Source organism: Saccopteryx leptura, chromosome X (genome assembly GCF_036850995.1).
Source record: "Saccopteryx leptura isolate mSacLep1 chromosome X, mSacLep1_pri_phased_curated, whole genome shotgun sequence".
NCBI lineage: Eukaryota > Metazoa > Chordata > Mammalia > Chiroptera > Emballonuridae > Saccopteryx > Saccopteryx leptura.
In genome coordinates this window covers 13,037,219-13,056,590 of record NC_089516.1, presented here as the reverse complement: position 1 = coordinate 13,056,590, position 19,372 = coordinate 13,037,219, and the positions used below count along the sequence as shown (strand labels likewise).

Here is a 19,372-nt window from a genome sequence, read left to right as displayed (position 1 = left end):
TCTCCTCCTTTACCTTTGCCTTTTTATTCACAGTCTAAAGCAATATTTTAGCATGAGTATGGTGATCTAATACTTACCAAAGTAATTTTAGTTTTAGCATCTGCAAATCTCTAATGCTTTGCACAGGTTTTCTGACTTTGCCTTTTTCTTTTCAGTATACTTCTTGATGAAGAAGGTCACATCAAATTAACAGGTAAAAATCATTTTATTAAAATATTCTCTCCTATTCCATATATAAATTTTCTGTATGGATGGTCATGGTACAAACAATGGATAACAAAATAATGGATAATAATGTTATCCAATAATGGATAACAAATAATGATTTGGATTAGAATTTTTAAATATTTAATTTAAATATTGGAACTCTACATTTAACCTTTTTATGTGCAAATTATTGTAGGATATTTATTGTATCTTTGTTTTGGCAGATTTTGGCCTAAGTAAAGAGTCTATTGACCATGAAAAGAAGGCCTATTCTTTCTGTGGAACTGTGGAATACATGGCTCCTGAGGTAGTTAATCGTCGAGGTCATACTCAGAGTGCAGACTGGTGGTCTTTCGGTGTGTTAATGGTAAGGTTTGGGGTGTCTTTTTTTTTTTTTTTTGAGAAGTTTAGTAATGAAGAGAGTAGAAATCTAAATCACACGTTTTATTACATAGTAATTTTAAAAGGTTTGGTTGTAATTTAGATGATGATTCTTACCTCTGGCCTTGATATTTTATACCTATTGACAAATACCTCTGATTATTTTGCCCTTTATAGTTTGAGATGCTCACTGGTACACTGCCTTTCCAAGGAAAAGATCGAAAAGAAACAATGACTATGATCCTTAAGTAAGTACTCCCTAGTGGATATGTTTGATAAGATTTAAAAGTAAAGTGCTTAAGCTAAAAAAAAAAAAAAAAGATTTTATTCATTTTTAAATTGACTTTATTGGGTTGCATTGGTTAATAAAATCATATAGGTTGCCAATGATCGATTCTGTAACACATCACTTGTATGTTGTACTGTGTGTTCTCCACGCCAAGTCCAGTCTGTTCCATCACCGTTTACCCCCTTTACCCTCTCCTACCTCCCCCTCCCCTTCCCCTCCCATGATTACCACACTGTTGTCTGTATATGAGAGCTTTATTTTTCTTTGCTTAATCCCTTCACCTAAAAAAAAAACTTGAAGAGTGTTGGCTATATTATAAAAAAAATAGGAAATTCATCAGTATTATGACATTAGTATTATGTGGTTTAAATACAAATAAACTCCGTAGATTCAGAGTACTCATTGTCTTCATGTTCATGGTGAAGTATTGAAATCTTGGCCTTTGAGATTTGGCATATGGCAAGAATGCCTGTCACTCCACTCCTGTTCACATTGTCCTGGAGGTACTACTAAACATATACGATAAGGCAAGGAAAAGAAGCAAGGTTTAAGGTTTTAACAGGCTTAAGGTTTAATGAAGAAACAGAATTGTCATTATTTAGATAACATGACTTTGTCCATAGAAAACCCAAATCTTTATACAAAGTCTTGGAAGTAATAAGAGTTTAGCAAAGTTGCTGGATAAAAGGCCAATAAAATCTATTTCATGTCTGTATACTAGCAACAGAAAATACTGTTTATAGTAGTATAAAAATATCAAATTCCTAGGGATAAATCTAGCAAAAGTTACATAGGAACTCTGCAGAAAGCTAGAAACTTTTACTTAAAAAAAATTAAAAGACCAAAATAATATGGAAGGTTGTACTGTCTCATATTATGACAGACCCAGTGTTATAAAAATGTAGGTTTTATAGATCAGTGCTATCCAAAGAAGTATAATATGAGCCACATACCTAATTTTAAATTTTCTAGTAGCAACATTAAAAAAATAAGAATAGCCTAACAGGTGGTTGCATAGTGGATAGAGCATCAACTTGAGACGCTGAGGTCCCAGGTTCGAAACCCCAAGGTCACCAGCTTGAGTGCAAAGGTCACTGGCTTGAAGTTCAAGGTCACTGGCTTGGGCAAGGGGTCACTGGCTCTGCTGGAATACCCCCATCAAAGCACATGTGAGAAGCAATTAATGAGCAACTAAAGTGCCACAACTACAAGTTGATGCTTCTCATCTCTCTCCCTTCCCCTCCCTCTGTCTCTTTCTTCCTCCCTCTGTTTCTGTTTCTCTTTCAATCTCACTAAATAAATAAGAAGAAAATGATAATTGTTTTTTATACAGTCATGTGCTATAAAATAATATTTCAATGACAGACCACCTGATGGTGGTCCCATATGATTATAATGGGACCATCGCCTAGTGATGGAAATTCCCATCACCTAGTGACATCATAGCCATTGTAATATAATCGTGACACATCACTCAGGTGTTTGTGGTGATGCTAGTGTAAACAAACCTACACTGCCTGCCATTCATATAAATGGATAGCACATACAATTAATTATGTACACTATGCATTTAACATTGTGTTACAGTTGCCTGCAGTATTCAGTAGAGTAGCATGCTATACAGATTTACAGCCTTGGGAGCAATAGCCTATACCTATACCATAGATCCTAGGTGTGCAGTAAGCCATACCATCTAGTAAGTGCACTCTACAGTGTTTCCACAACTACAGAGTCATCTAATGACGCATTTTTCAAAACATATTCCTGTCTTTAGGCAGTGCATGACTAATATATTTTATTTGACCCAATATATCAAGACATCAGTTCAACATAAAATCAACATTAAAAATGATTAATGAGATACGTGTTATTTTTTCATATTTATTTGAAACTCAGTGTGCATTTTATACTTATAATTTGGGCTAGCCGTATATTCAAGTGCTCAGTGGCTGTATGTGGCTAGTGGCTAGTATATTGGACAGCGTAACTAGAGTTTGATTGCAAATCAAACTGAAATCCTAACAAGGTTTTTGTGCTGAACCTTAATTCTAATACAGCAATACAAAGGACCAAAAACATTCTGAAGAAGATCAAGATAGGGAGACTTGCTTTTACCACGTATCAAGTTTTACTCTAACTGTAATTAAGACAAAGTAGATTTATGCAGTACACTAGAAAACCCAGCAACACACCTGCACGTCCACGGGCACTTGATTTCTAACTATTGGAAATTGCAGAGCAGTAGAGAAAGAACAGCTCTTCTTAAGTAAGTCCTGCTGGAAAATTGGTATTCATGTAGGAAAAGATAAAACATCCCTATCTCACACCATACACAAAAATAATTTCCAAGTATATTACATACATACACACACACATCTTTATATAAAAACACAAAAAAAGCCTGACCTGTGGTGGCGCAGTGGATAAAGCGTCAACCTGGAACACTGAGGTCGCCGGTTCAAAACCCTGGGCTTGCCTGGTCAAGGCACATATGGGAGTTGATGCTTCCTGCTCCTCCCCCCTTCTCCCTCTCTCTCTCTAATGAATAAATAAAATTTTTAAAAAAAGGAATACTCTTTAAAAAAAAACACACAAAAAAGATTCTAGAAGTGTATAAGAGAATATCCTCATGACCTTGGGATAGGAAAAGGAGTCTGGACACAAAAATCACTAGCTACAGAGGTGGAGATGAATATATTATTACTATGTTAAAATTAATAACTTTTTCTCATCAAAAGATGCTCACCCTCATTAATCATAAAATGCAAGTTAAAACCATGACAGCTACAACTGCATACTCGCAGAATGGCTGACAGTAATAAAACTGACCTACAACTGCATACTCTCAGAATGGCTGACAGTAAAAAAACTGACCGAACACAGTGCTGACAGGATGTGGAAAAGCAACAAATTCCATACAGAACTGGAAGGAATATAAATATTGTATTAGCCACTTTAGAGAGCAGTTTTTGACATTATCTTCTGACGTCAAATATATGTGTACCCTTATCCAGTAGCCACTTTTAGGCATTCACCCAGTTTATATGCACCAAGGTACTTGCACCTCAAAAACCAAGTACAAAGATGTTCATAGCAACATCATTTGTAATAGTCAAAAAGCGGAAACTGGATGGATCGTTGACTGTGGAATGGGTTAAAAATTATGGTATATTCATACAGTGGAATACAGCAAGGGTTGACAAACTACCTGTAAAAATTGAGGCTTTGCAGGCTACACACAGTCTCTGTTACATATTCTTATTGTTTATTTTTTGTTTCCAATACTTCAGAAACGTAAAAACCATTCTTAACTCGAAAGCCATATAAAAACAGGCTGAGGCCTTTAGGCCCTGGGTGTAGTGTGCCATGTAGCAGAGAAAATGAACACACCACAGTTATACACAACAACTTGGGTAAATCTCATAAGGATGTTGAGCAAAGGAAGTTCAGGCACAAAAGAATGAATGCTATACGAGTCTATTTATAAAGTTTTAAAAACAGACAAACTAAAGCATGGTTTTTAAGGTCTATATTTAGATCACAAAAGCCTGAGGCAAAACAAGGAATGTGGTTACATTGGATGAGGGGTTCTGGCAATGTTCTATTTCTTAGTCAAATGACTGTTCACTTTGTGGTAAATCATTGAGCTGTGTGTTTGGGGTTAGAATTTTTTTTTTTTTTTGCACTTTATGTTTTTCTTCACAATAAAAAAGGTTAAAAAATCTTTGCCATATAAATGAATGTTGACTGAACCTTCACCATTCCGTCTGCTCTGGCCCTTTCCTTTCAGCTAACAAACTCACTCGAGTGTTGGAAACAGAACAACTTGTTTTTGACCTGGCTTTCCTTCCAAGTTTCTGAACCCTCTTCCTGCTTCCTTTCAACACAAAGTCTCTTTAAAGAGTAGTCTTTCTGTTACCATTTGTTGGCTGCTTTTATTCCATAGTCTGTCTGTCATTCATTCCTACCACTCTGTTGAAACTTCTCTCACTGTTGTCATCAATGACCTGGTCGCTTCAACCAGCGGCAGATGGTTGGAAAGGCGACTCTACCATGTGTTCACTCAGTTCATTCCACAGATGATTGAGGTCTCGCTATGGGCATTTAGGATGCGGTGTGAGCACGACTGACAGATCTTTTGTGGTCTCGCAGAGCTTGCATTTTGTTGAGGGACATAGGAATTAATATTTAAAGAAAGAAATAGTCATTTCGGATAGCACTAGGGCAATAGGGCTAATAAACCAGGGTACTCTGCAAGTGTAAGGACGGGAAGGAGCCATTTTAGGTGGGACAGTCTAAGGAAGGTCTCGGAGGGGTGTTTAACACTGTTGGCCCCTCCCTTTCCCCTTCCTTCTTCCTGGTCCCACTGGCTTCTCCCGCCTCCCTAACCGTTCCTCTTCGTGTCTCTGGCTTCACCATTCCTCCTCTGCCAGCTTCTCTCTTTTTAATTATGAAAAATTTCCAAAATAAATTGACAAAAACAGAATAATACCGTGAACACAGATATACCAGTCACCCAGATTCAACAATCATCAAGATTTTGCCACATTTTATTCATTTGTTTCTAATTTACTGAATATTTTAAGCGTTCCAAACACGTCATTCCTCACCTACTTCAGTTGGCATCACTAACAAGAATGGGTGTGTTCTTATATAACCACATCGGACAAACTAGTCCTAATGCCTAGCTGTCATCCAACACCAGTCCCTAACCAGGTTTTTGAGATTTTCTCCAAAATGGTGTTTTTATAGTCCCAAGTTAAATCTGCACATTTCATTTGATTGTATTTCTTAAGCTTCTGCTCATTTAGAATAGTTCTGCCCCTGTTTTCCCCTGCTGTTTACTAGCAGAAACCAAGGCAGTCAGTTTAGAATTCTCCTTTGTGAACTTATCTCGTGAAAAGATGAGACCCCCTCTACATCTCTGAAACGAACAGCGTAAAACTGATTCTGTGGCTTAGTGTAGTGAGGGAGCAGAGTGTCGCCAAGCAGAGCAGACCAGTGGTCTTAGACAGGGTTGGGGGGAAGGGTGCAGTTCAAGAAGTGGTAGTTTTTCAGGGCCAGGAGTGGATTGACATCATCTGTAAGAGTGTGGTTACTTGGGTGGGACTGTTGTTGATCAGTTGGCAGTCAGGTGTGGTTAGTGGAGCAGCCCGCCCATTCTTGTCTGGTAATTTTCACAGAGAGTAGTTACTGGTTGGTTGGTTTGGGGAAAAAAAAAAACACAACTATGTTCACCTAGGCAAGTTGTCTTTGATCAGGTGAATGGATTTAAAACCAGTTCTGGTGGCTTTCTTGTTACTGTGGTTACATAACAATTAGTGTTTTTCTAGGGAGTGTGGAAATGTTTTTTATTCTCCTTATGTTGTCATTTAACTTGTTCCATTATCCTGTTTTTGGTTAAACGTTTTTGGAAAGATTATTTCATAGCTTGTGCTGTTGCAACTTATTCTATCACATCAAGGGGCTTATAACACCTGGTTGTTTCACTTTTAAGTGATGAGCTCCCACGGTAACAAGTGATCCTTCTTTGTAAAGTTCCGTGTTAGGCTTTCATCTGATGGTTTCATTCATTGATAATCATTACTTGAAATAATTATTTTACTAGAAATTCAAAAATAGGTGGTTTTCTATTACTATTATTCCCTCATTTACTAGCTGGTTTTTTTTTTTTTTTTTTTTGAAACAATGAACTTTCCCTCATTAACTAAGGGCTAGTTACCTTGAAATAAGGCTCAAACAAGAAAGACAGAATAAATGCTTAATTCTTTTCTTTATTATTTCCAATTGTCAGAACCCTAATTACTTTCAGTGAGGGTGGTGTCCAGTGAGTTGGTATTTTATGTTACTTTTGACTTTTCTCTTTTTGATATAATGAACTTGTGGGATTTAATAATCAGTGATTCAGCCAATTGAATTCATTATTTTTATTGACCGAATTGTTCTTATTCTGATCACCTTTTAAATGTTGTTCCCCACGGTTCCATCTCTAACATGCCTTTCTTCCCCTCTGTGCTCACTTTCCTAGCTGACCTGTCTTTCCTGTAATGACTCTCATCATTGTAATTACTCCCAAATCACTTTTTTATTTTAATTTTTTTATTTAATTAATTGTGTTTACATAGATTCTAGGGTCACCCCGAATGCATCCCCCCCATTCCCAAATCACTCTTTCTTACCTTAACTTACCAGACACCAGACCTATATTTCCATTCACTCACCCGTCTCGCTGTCCCAAAACATGACATGCCTGGCTTGACATTTTTATCTCTATCTGCTGTTCTTTTCCTCTTGTGTTCCCAGTTAGTGGCATTTCCATGCAGCCAGAAACCTGGAAGTCGTTTTTGATTCCTCTCTCCTGCACATGCAGGTGTTCACCAGATTCACTCTCAGAAGTACTCAAGGGTCCCAGCCTCACCTCTGCATTGACAGCTGCAGTTCTCAGACCCCGGTGATCTCCTACCCACACTATCGGGCCACGCCCCTAAGTGCAGTGCCTATTACCTACTGAGGCTTCGTACCCCAGGTCGTTTTAGACTACCCTTGGAGTTACCTTCTTCAAAATAAATCTGGCCATGTTCGTCTGCCGTTAAAGGCCTCTGCTCTGTCCCTGTTACTTAATATGGCAGTGTGTCCCCAGATTTGTTCAACAGAACCCTAATTTTACAAGATGTTAATAGAAAGAGGTGCTGGAAAGAAATGTTTAGAAAAATACTGATTTTTTTTCTAACTCGAGATGTATCACCTTTTTTATGCAGTGGATTTAATTCTTTGTCTTCAGCGGGGGGTATAATAGGTAGGTTCCATAAACTCACTGGATCATGAAAATTTTTGTTGTTGTTTACTTTCTAGAGAGAGTAATGTTATTCAGTAAAATGTTGGGGAAGCACTAACCAAATGAATCGATTCTCAGCTTTTGAATTGCATTGAAGGCCTTTCACAATCTCCTGTGCTAAGTTAGATATCTCCTCCTGTTCCCTTAGCACTCTTTCCATATGCCCTTCTGAATCTGTCTCTTCCTATACCAAGATTATCTATCTCCGTCTTCCCAGCTGACTGTCGGGACTGTCTTTATCTCTGTATCCTCAGCATTAAGCGGTGTCTAGCGCATAGTACCTCAATAACAACACCGAATAACAAATGGATCTAGTTCTGAAATAGAAATTTCTCTGTTAGCCATTTTCCCCAGCTCTGTTATTATTTTCATACTTATAGGATCTTTGGTTTCCTTAATTTGTAGGTTGGAGAAAGGAATCAAATTATATATTAGAGCTGAAACAGACTTTCAAGCTCATCCAGGCCAGTGGTTTTCAGACTCTGTGCTACAGACTCAGACAATCCACCGACCCTTCCCCACCAGCGCCTCTTCCCTGCAGCGCTGTCAAGGGGCTGGGTGGGAAAACTGAAACGCAGCACGTGCTCTTGGAGCAGCTGTAAATGTGGAGTTTCTCAATTTCCTTTTGAAGAAGGGCTCCACGGTGACAGCTTGAGAGCCGTTGATCTAATGCCTCATCCCCTTGCTTATGAAGAAGTGGTGACCGGCCCCGGGACATTGGCTTCCCAAGGTCACACAGTTCTCAGGAGAAGAGCCGGAACTAAGACTCGAATGCTTTACTCTCACAGCAGTGCTTTTCGCAAAATCCTAAAAACTGAAAATGTTTATTAGGACATTATGGACTAAAATGATCATGTGTTCACACCAAAACCTATCCACAGAGTTCCGAGTTGCTTTCTTTGTAGTGGCCCCAAACTGGACACAATCCAGATATCCTTAACAGGTGGACGGACAAACAAACCGGTACATCCATGCCACAGAGTACTACTATTTAGCAATGAAAAGGAGTGAACTATTGATAGAACAGTAACTTGGACAAATCTCAAGGGAATTTATCCTGAGTAAAAATAATAAAGCTTACCAACTGTATGACTCCATTTACGTAACCTTCTTAAAGTGTCAAAATTATAGAACTGGAGAGTAGCTTAGTGGTTGCCAGTAGTTAGGAGTCGGGATCCTGGTGGTAATGAACCAGTCAGTATATTACTGTGGTGGTGGACACAGGAACCTACATGTGATAGAGCTAAATGCGCAGGTGCGTGCAAGCACACTAAATGCAATTGAATGGAGACATCTGAATGAGATCAGTGGGTTGTATCCATGTCAGTATCCTGGTTGCTAGAGTACACTATAATTTTGTAAGGTGTTACCTTTGGGGAAAACTAGGTTAAAGGTACACAAGATCTCTATTGCTTCTTATAACTGGATGTGAATCTGCAGCTGTCTTAAAATAAAAAGTTTGATTTAAAAAATTGAAAAATTAAATAGATACCTCCCAAAATTAAAATGTTATTTGTGGACTTACTATTTAGAGCTAAACTTGGGATGCCACAGTTTTTGAGTCCTGAAGCCCAGAGCCTTTTACGAATGCTGTTCAAACGAAATCCTGCAAACAGATTAGGTAAATTTTTTGTTTCTTTTGTGTTTGTTGGTATTTCTTTTTTGGTGGGAGGAGGTAGATACTTGTTTTTGTTGTGGGATTATGAACTATTAGGTCAAATATTAAAAGTGAAGTCTTAATAAACAATATATATTCCACCTTGAAATAAAATTACCATTTACTCAAAACTGGTTAATTTTTGACAGGCGCAGGACCAGATGGAGTTGAAGAAATTAAAAGACATTTATTTTTCTCAACAATAGATTGGAATGTAAGTATACAGTGAAAACTTGCTTGAATTTTTTTTTATAATTAACATATGTCTGAGTCTCTTTTTTCTTCCAGAAACTATACAGAAGAGAAATTCATCCACCTTTTAAGCCTGCAACTGGCAGGCCTGAAGATACATTCTATTTTGATCCTGAGTTTACTGCAAAAACTCCCAAAGGTAAGAAGCAAACATGAAAACCAAAGATAAGACAATATATTTCTTGTTTAATCAGAAAATCTCTTCCAGTTCAATTCTTTATGTTACCCTTATATCTCCCTTTCATATTATCTCTCTGCCACAATAACTGGATAATTACTAAATCCTATACAGCATCTTTTAGCAAGAAAGAGCCTTGTTAAATCTTTTAGCAAATTATATTGTACCTTAAACTTTGGTGTTTATGTGAGAAAACTGTTTATTTGTGTATTTATTTACCTATAGAGCTATTCTTACATGAAGTAGTCTTTAGTATAAATAGTCTGTTTAAAACTCTAATATTAGAGCTGACCTGTGGTGGCGCAGTAGTAGATAAAGTGCTGATTTGGAACACTGGGATCACCTGGTCAAGGCACATATGGGAGTTGATGCTTCCTGCTCCTCCCTCCCTCTCTCTCTCTCTCTCTCTCTCTCTTTCTCTCTCCCTCTCTCCTCTCTAAAATGAATAAAATCTAAAAAAATAAAGACATAAAAAAACTCTAATATTAGGTGGTATTCTAGAAATACTTGCAAAGCTCAAATCCCAAACATTACTTGAACTTTATATGAGGATTGATAACTTCAAAATGAATCATATCCTGTATCGTGCTTTATCTTAAAATTGCAAAAGCAGTGACTATTATAGACAAGTAACCTTTGAAATGATAATCTGTATTTCATTCATTAGCATATGTGTATACATAGTGGTGCGTTTTACACTTTAATACTCATTTAGTCAGACCACAGGTTTATCACTAACAAGCAAATAAATAGAAAGTATATTTACATATATTTTCCATAGAGTGTGTCACTCAAACATTACTATAAAGCTTTCCAGCCAAAATCTTCACAATCTATATCGAGCATTAACGGGTGATTATTATTTTTCTAAGATAGTATTAGAAATGTGGATTAATGTATGAACAAAATTTTAGCAAATACATGGGCAGTGATATACATATAATTGATGATATGTGGTGGTGTTTTACTTTGCTTTCTCAACACACTTTGTCCTGGTAGAGGAAAAATCTCAGAATAGAGTAATTCTATATTGTATTCTGCCCGGATAGGTTCTCCTAGCAGAAGTCTTCAGTATACAGTAAATACTGTCACATGACTTAAAATTCACTAGACAATATTTATTGCTGATATTATGTAGCTGATGTTCAATAAGAGCTTTTTATGAAGTTGATGTCTAAGTAGATTTACCCATTTGTTTTTTGCTTGCTCTTAGCCTTTAGAGTGTATTTATAAATACTTGTATGCCTAACGGTGGGCTTATATTTATGAATAACACATATTTATTATTTGTCTTTAAAATGAACATTAACTATATTGTAAAAGTATTTTTCTATTTGTGTTAATGCCAATAGATTCCAATAAATAATTTGAATAACAATACATGTCATGTCATAAAACATGTTAAGGACTATGTACCATGGTTATCCTAGAAATTACTTTTGATCTTTAAATATATATTTAATTATTTTTAACTTGTAGTTTAGATTTTTAAATTCTGACATAATGAACTGAGACCATTGAACTAAATTCTTTTCTCCTTAATTATCGGTAGATCAACCTTGAATCTCCCCCTAACCAGGAGCCATAGCATTGTCAGATTACCATTTAGGTCTGTACCATCCAATGTGGTAGCCTAGCCACATGTGGCTATTGAAATTAAATATGAAAAATTAAAATGAAAAACTGTATTTCGCAGTCCCACTAACCACATTTCAAATACTCAGTAGCTGCATGTGACTAGTAGCTACTGTATTGGACAGCACAGATAAAGAAAATTTTCATCATTGCAGGAAATCCTATGAGACAGTGCTGATTTAGAATAATATTAATCCAGTAACTCATCGAATTCTTATGTTCTGAAATGAATTAACTGTTTCCTGGGCTTTGAGGGACTAGATGTTAGAGTTGGGAGGGTAATAAGCCGTCAGGACAAATGCAGCGCTTTACTGAGCTATCTTGGAAGTATCAGGTGCCTGAGAAATAAAATTCCAGAAAAAGTGTGAAAGGTTGTAATGTGGACAGTTCTTCCCTTAGTAACCTTTCAAAAGAATTACCTTCTTAATAACTTATTCTTGTTTTCAGATTCACCTGGTATTCCACCTAGTGCTAATGCACATCAGCTATTTCGGGGGTTTAGTTTTGTTGCTATTACCTCAGATGATGAAAGCCAAGCTATGCAGACAGTTGGTGTGCATTCAATTGTTCAGGTGAGTGACGGTCTAAGTAATTTTATATTTGGAATGTTGTGCCTGACCTGTGGTGGCGCAGTGGGTCAAGCGTTGACCTGGAATGCTGAGGTCGCCAGTTCATAACCCCAGGCTTGCCAGTCAAGGCGCATACCAGAAGCAACTACTATGCTATGGATTGCTGCTTCTTGCTTCTCCCTGCCCTTTCTCTTTCTCTCCTCTCTCTAAATCAATAAATAAAATCTTTCTTAAATTTTTGAAATGTAAGATACAGTTAATTATATGTAAGATATAGTTAATATTATGAATAATTATATTTGATCTGACTTAAGTAAACAGCTTAAAATAGATTTTATACCATTGCTATTACTCTTAGTTATTTCATGTGCCTTTTAAAGGGTTGCATGTGCCGGAATCCTGAATCCCTATCTGACTTGAAAGTGGAATTCTAGGAGAGTGGAGATAAATATCACCATCATGTCTCTTTCTTCTCATGTGTCTCAGAATGCTTCTCAGGCCTGGTTTGTTTCAACCTCTGCCTCTGTCAACTTGGCTATATGATGCACTGATCCCTGATACCTGAAAAGAGGGGTCAGCAGACTTTCTCTGTAAAGGGCCAGATGGTGAATATTTGAGGCTTTGCAGGCTTACACGATCTCTGTTGTGGCTCCTCAGCTCTGCCCTTACAGCACAAAAGCAGCCAGAGACAATACAAAACTGATGAGCATGATGACTGTGTGCCAATAAAACTTTATTCAAAAAAGCTGGTAGCAAACCAGATTTGGCCCACAGGCCATAGTTTGCCAACCTCTGCCATAAAAACATATAAGAAATACAAATGAACTCAAATTTTAACTTTGCCAAGTTTTGTGTCTTTGTTTTTCATTTTGTTTGTTTTGGAGCCCCCATTGTCATTAGGCAGAAATAGTAATGGGCACTGCCTTAGGGTGCCTCCTACGCCATTATCCCATCTTTTCATCAGAGTTGGAGAAAAAGGAAGTAAAAGCCACAGAAGCCGGTTTCTAGGTGTGTGCGTATATTTGTAACAGGAAACTGGACTAGTAAATTAAATGTTATTAGAGGAACACAAACAAGTAGTACGAAACATTAGATTTGTTTCTTCTCATCCTAGTATCATGGAAAAATCTTCCCAATCATAGGAGAGAATTGTCTTGAGGGCATAAATTAGTGTTTGAATTTGCCTGATAATTCAGTCGTTGTGCTCATGAGTCAAGTTATCTTGCTTTCTCTACTTTCTAGAAAACTAATTTAAACACTGGTGTTTTAACAAAATTCATGTTGAAATAATCTATCTCTTAGTAGGACAACCATGTGATGTATACCAAGTTTTAAAGTTATAATTTCTGTACCTGACATAGAAATTGTGAACATATTCTATAGAATTCAAGTGTTAACCCATATGACGCTCACAGGCACAGGAGATGTCTCCTGTAAGTATAGCCCAGGGCAGCACAACTCCCCCCAGCCTGCTGATGGAGCCGGGAATCCCCTGTCATCATCCTCCATGTTCCTAGTCCTTAACCCATGAATAGCTTCTCTAGCAGAAGTTGTAATGAAGCTATGACTTGACGGTGGAGAAAGGAAGGCTTGGTTACTGATAGCCCAAACTTTTAGTAACCAGTGTCACCTTCAAATATGTCATTTTATTTCATCCTCACCATTACCCTCTGAGAAAACACAAGTTCAAGGTTACACAGCCTACAAGTGGTATATCTGAGGCAAGAATCTAGATGGTCTCATTCTGAATCGTGCTGAATCTTTTCTTCTATCCCAGAGGTTTCGAACTTCTCCCTATCTGCAAAGGTACTTCAAAGAGCTATAGCCTGCTGACAGTGGCACAGGGCTGTCACAGGCAAGCCTTTTGGCCTCTCACCAAGTCGCTCTGTGTTTTCTGTTGTACAAATTTAATTTTATCATTTTAACCAAAGCTTTTTTAAAGGGCATGTTTTGTACAGCATATTTTTATTGTAGCCACTTCCAAAATATGCAGTTGTAGAAGAATAAATGCTGTAAAGGTTGATTTGTTTATTTTTACTGATAATCATTTACAGTTAACATCAATGATGCTGAGTAACATATTCCTCTGTTATGAAATGTACCAGTGGCATTACGGAACTTTATGTCACTTATACTTGTGTTTGTAGCAGTTGCACAGGAACAGTATTCAGTTCACTGATGGATATGAGGTAAAAGAAGATATTGGAGTCGGCTCCTACTCTGTTTGCAAGAGGTGCATACATAAAGCCACAAACATGGAGTTTGCAGTGAAGGTAAATGTTTGTAGATTTCAAATGTAAATTTAACAGTTTCTATTCATACATGTCAGTACCAGTTAAAAATTGCACTCTTCTTTGATAAATACACCTTTTAAAGGTAAGATTAATTTAAATATCCAGCAGCTGATCATGAATTCCCCTGTGAGCAGAACATCGCGTAGCATGCATCCAGTTTGCTCGGGGCGGTACCGGCTCACACCTGGCCTGACTTTTTGTAGCACCCCTTTTACTGTCAAAAGCCTCCCACTTTATGGTCGAGGTGTCAGGGGATTCCTCAAAATTGCATACCAAATTTTGTATGTTGACACTTTTCTAGCAAAAATGTTCATACTGTCTTTCACATTTAAAAGGATCTATGAACCAATAAAAGAATAAGAGCCCCTGTCATAAAATTTATTATCATTAGCTGTTTTAATTTCATCAGATGTTCTAAGACAGGAAAATTTTTCTAATCCAAAACCAATTCACATCGCTCTATGACAAAGTTTGAGTTGTAAACCTTTAGTTGTAAGTGAACAAACACAGTATACAAGTCTCTGCCTTTTCACTCTTGGAGTGATAGCCTCTGCTCTCCCATTGCAAGCAATTCAAGTAATACCTGAAGCTTTGAACTTACATGCAACCTTAGAACTATCTGTAAGTGTGGGTAGCTCGTGTTTAGTTAGTGGGAGAGTGGCATTAATTGTGATTACTTCCAACCATCCATCCATCCATCCTTTTATCTAGATACATAGTATGATTTCATATGTAAAAATAAAAATGAATGTATTTTATATATTTGGGAAGACATACACACATAGAAATTATTATTACTGCCTGACCTGTGGTGGCGCAGTGGATAAAGCATCGACCTGGAACACTGAGGTTGCTGGTTCGAAACCCTGGGCTTGCCTGGTCAAGGCACATACAGGAAGCAACTACTATGAGTTAATGCATCCTGTTTCTCCCCCCTTCTCTCTCTCCATCTCTTTCATTCTTTCTCTCTCCTCTCTCTAAAAATCAATAAACAAAGTCTAAAACAAGAAAGAGAAAAAAGAATTGTTATTACTATTCTGAACTTGAATCTATTTGCTTTAAAAAGTCATCAGTGTCCACAAGGCTGTCTGTCAGCTGTAAGGATAAACCAGAAATAGATTTGAATTTGCTCATCACCTACTCACTGCTCATAGTGAAATCTGGGTACATGGGAGATTTCAAATTGCTTACATGAAAGAAGGTGAATAATGTACTTGGTAGACAGTTTAAGGATGTATCTTGCCTCCATAAACACATGAGAAAAAGGTAAAAATGTCCTGAGATCCCCTTTGAATTACAGAAACCAGGAGCACTATACCAAATCCTTGAGAATATCTTAAAGCTATTTGTGAGTTTTTGTGGCTTAAATTCATAAAACCAATCCCAACACAACTTGATTCTATAGAAATTACTGCAAATCTAAGATCCACAAGCAGAAGTATGGATTTAATGTAAACTGGCCTCAGATTAGGAGATCAGAGAGCATGTTGCCAAAAACAACACTTCTGGTGTGTTCTGATTTTCAGAAGACTAGCCCGGATCATATCCCTTGAATTAGCATGTCTATTCTGTATCCCTTTCCTCTTGGTTACCCATCTGCCTAATTCTACAGTGTCATTTGCAGTTGATTACCAGTGGACACCTCTATGCTTGTCTTCCCGATTTCCCAAATACAGAACTGTTCGCCAAGTAAATCCCTTTCAGATAGCAGATTTGGCTCCTGTTGAGAGTTGCAAGCTAGGTTGCTGGAACATTTCAGTATTTATTGCTTATGTTAATTACTAAGCTGTTTTAAAATTGAAAATATGAAAGTCACAAAATTTATTTCAGACTATCTTTTGGAGGAAATGAATGCAAACCTTATTCAAATATGCTATTACTTTAACAGATTAAATGATTAAGAGGAATATTAAGAAGCAGCTGACATAAAAGGGTTGGAAAGCTTCATTAGTATTTTAAAGGGTTTTATTATAATAATTAAACATAATTCTAGCCAAGTAAAATTCTAGGTGTGGTTTTCTGCTTAGCTTTTTGCCTAGCTTCAAAAATAAGCTTGTCCTACTAAGCTGATAATTTTGTATAAGTAGCTTACAACTATTGGGATATTCCATTGACTCATTTTAATAAAGGAAGTCAAGTTAATTGAATAAACAGATACTAGAGGTGATGTTTTATACATATTTATTTATTTCTCTTAATTATCTATATTGACAGAGTTTAGAAATTGAGTTCCCAAAAGTTTAAGATTTTTAAGGATGAAAGAATTATGTTTCTGTTAACTGTTTTTGGTACCTTTTCTTGAGGCTTTTGAGTTTTAGTAGGTCTTAGACTTACTTCAGACTTAAACTGGAGAGACCTGGTGGGAATTTGACTCATGGCATAGAATTGATCTTACAGCCTTGCCATCTATATCAAGACTGGCTTTTGAATTTTAATTAGGCAGTCTGGCCAGGTACTTGAATAAAACTGGTTAATAAAAGGCTTATATAGAGAGTGTTTGCATAACATGGTACCCAGGGGCTATAGCTGTAAATACTTAAGGTTTATAACTGTACAGTTCATGAGATTTTGTGATTAATATTTGCCTTTTAGATCATTGATAAAAGCAAGAGAGACCCAACCGAAGAAATTGAAATTCTTCTTCGTTATGGACAGCATCCAAACATTATTACTCTAAAGGATGTAAGTAGATTCTTTAACGTAGACATTTGAATCAGTTGTCTAACTTGCATGTGGAATGTTTTCAAATAACATGTTGTACACATAGAACTGACTGTTATAGTAAGTAAAAATAGATTTGAGAGCAACATATATAGCACAATTTCAATAATAAAGAAAAATATATCTAGTTAACTTTTCTACTTTTGCTGTAAGAAAAGCAGTGTTGACATTATTGCTTTTAACATCTGCATTTATAGACCATTTGGATATTGATTAATATTCAGAATGGACTAGTCTCACACTCCATGGACTCCCCAAACTGTCTTTCACAATACTGCCAGAGCGCACTGCACTCCTGTCTAACCGTGTTACTTTGCTGTCTTCCATTCATACCCCTCATTACTGCTGGTCCCTGCCTCCCTCCGTCCACAGCGTTCTCACACTTCCTCACATACTGTACGCTCTAGTGTGTATAAATTGTTGAACACTCCTCACTTTCTCATGCCACACTGTCTGAATTTATGGTTCCCTCCTTCCTTACCTGGCTAACTACTGCACATCTGAGACTGCGCTAAAGTATTCCTTCCCCCAGGAAGCCTGGCCTGCCTGTCACCACTCCCAGGACAAAGGAGGTACCCTTTCCCTGCGACCTATGACTTTTATCATAACAGAGCTCTTGGGAAAGGCTGTGAACTGGCCAGGCAGCACTAACTGCTCTCTTGCTCATGGTGGTCACATTGACTGAAAGGCCGTATCTACTTGTCATAGACCAGATGGCATGTGGCCGGCTGGGCCAGAGGACTTCTGAGGAACCTTCCGCCTTCCAATTGGGAGGTTCTGTGAACTCCACAGTGTATCTTCCCTTCTCCTTCAGGACCTAAACTGCAGTTTCCTCAGATTAATATCACTGCCTCACTACTCATTGTTAGAAGGAGAATGTTAACTTAGTCCCATCAAAATTGTGAAGCTGTTTAACCTAAGTGACTTTTTAATTAACATGACCTCCAATAATCCAACCAAGTAAATTAAAAAGGAAGTATAGGAAAATATATACTTTCTCTCAAGCCCTGGCCAGACAGCTCAGTGGCTGGAGCGTCGTCCCAAAGTGCAGAGGTTTCCGGTTCAGTCCGCTGTCAGGGCACAATCAGTAAACTAAAATGACAATACTTTTCATCCTTGCCTTGGAAACTGTGCTGTTGTCATTTTTTACATCTTTGCTCCTTCCCCCATTTCAAATTCCAAACTCTAAAAATTTCCCCACTTTTATTACAGCATGTGCAATATATTTTAAATTCTTAAATCTATGTCTGTCCCTACTGGAATAAAAGCTTCCAGACTAGTCCCTTGTTTTTTCCATATTTGGGACCTCAGGACGTGGCACCTCTTCTGCAGCTAAATAAAGGTGTGCATTACTCCGTGCTGAGGGGGATAAAAGGGACTGGAGTTTAATAAAGGGGTATGTATTTCAGTTCAGCACTGCCTAGAAGAGCACTTCCTAATCACACTGAGCCTCCATTCTCCACCGGGGCAAACTGGTGTGCTTGTGGGCGTTGGGTGGAATTTCTCTTTGCTGTTTAATCTTCCTACTTAATTCTTGCCACAACTTGACTTTCAATTTAACCAAAACCAGAATAATTCATTGTACTGCGTGTATAAATATAGAACTGCTGCAGTTGCAGAAGTTCCGGGAAATCACAGGAGTCTGTCTTTGTACCAGTCTCTGCCCTCAGCAGTAGACAGAAAGATGAAGAGGAGCGAGCGCGAAGTGCAGCATTCAGTGTCTTTGTATACAATGCCCAGGGTTACTTTGATTTCCGGGCGTGAGGTTTCACAGAAGGAAATCACAGGGTATTTTTCTGACAGTCAATTTCAGTTCCTATTTTAAATTCTTATGTGTATAAAACCGCAAGATTTATATACTCCGTTGATCATGATAAGTAAAATTTTCCTTGAATATAAAAATAATTGAATATAGAATAATTTGAATATAGAATATAGAATAATTGAATATAGAATAATTGAATATAGAAATAATTTGATTTCTCTTTAATTTGCGAAACTTTGTTCTGAGCACATGTAAAATTTCAATTTTTTTTATATTTTTGTTTTGACTTTTATTATAGGTATATGATGATGGAAAATATGTGTATGTAGTGACAGAACTTATGAAAGGGGGTGAATTGCTGGATAAAATTCTTAGACAGAAATTTTTCTCTGAACGAGAGGCCAGCGCTGTCCTGTTTACTATAACCAAAACTGTTGAATATCTTCACGCACAAGGGGTAAGTCTTTTTAATATTTATATATATATTGTAAATATATATGTACATGTATGCACACATGCATACACATCACATAGATATCTTTTTTCTCACCGTTTCTTCATGTTTGAGCTAAAATTACAAAAGTAGAAG

General features: G+C 37.2%; 1 protein-coding gene across 5 annotated transcripts in view; it reads left to right on the top strand.

The window, feature by feature from the left end:
- Window positions 1-19,372, top strand: part of RPS6KA3 (ribosomal protein S6 kinase A3) — a 114,696-nt gene that overhangs the window by 77,112 nt on the left and 18,212 nt on the right. For 4 of the 5 annotated variants that reach the window (XM_066357516.1, XM_066357514.1, XM_066357515.1 and 1 more), the window contains 10 exons: window positions 156-193; window positions 432-574; window positions 766-836; window positions 9,245-9,333; window positions 9,519-9,583; window positions 9,658-9,760; window positions 11,882-12,006; window positions 14,151-14,276; window positions 16,890-16,979; window positions 19,082-19,240. In XM_066357516.1, the coding sequence (XP_066213613.1) occupies window positions 156-193; window positions 432-574; window positions 766-836; window positions 9,245-9,333; window positions 9,519-9,583; window positions 9,658-9,760; window positions 11,882-12,006; window positions 14,151-14,276; window positions 16,890-16,979; window positions 19,082-19,240 (1,009 nt within the window). The remainder of the gene's footprint in view (window positions 1-155; window positions 194-431; window positions 575-765; window positions 837-9,244; window positions 9,334-9,518; window positions 9,584-9,657; window positions 9,761-11,881; window positions 12,007-14,150; window positions 14,277-16,889; window positions 16,980-19,081; window positions 19,241-19,372) is intronic. The other variant, XM_066357517.1, reaches the window with a different exon arrangement.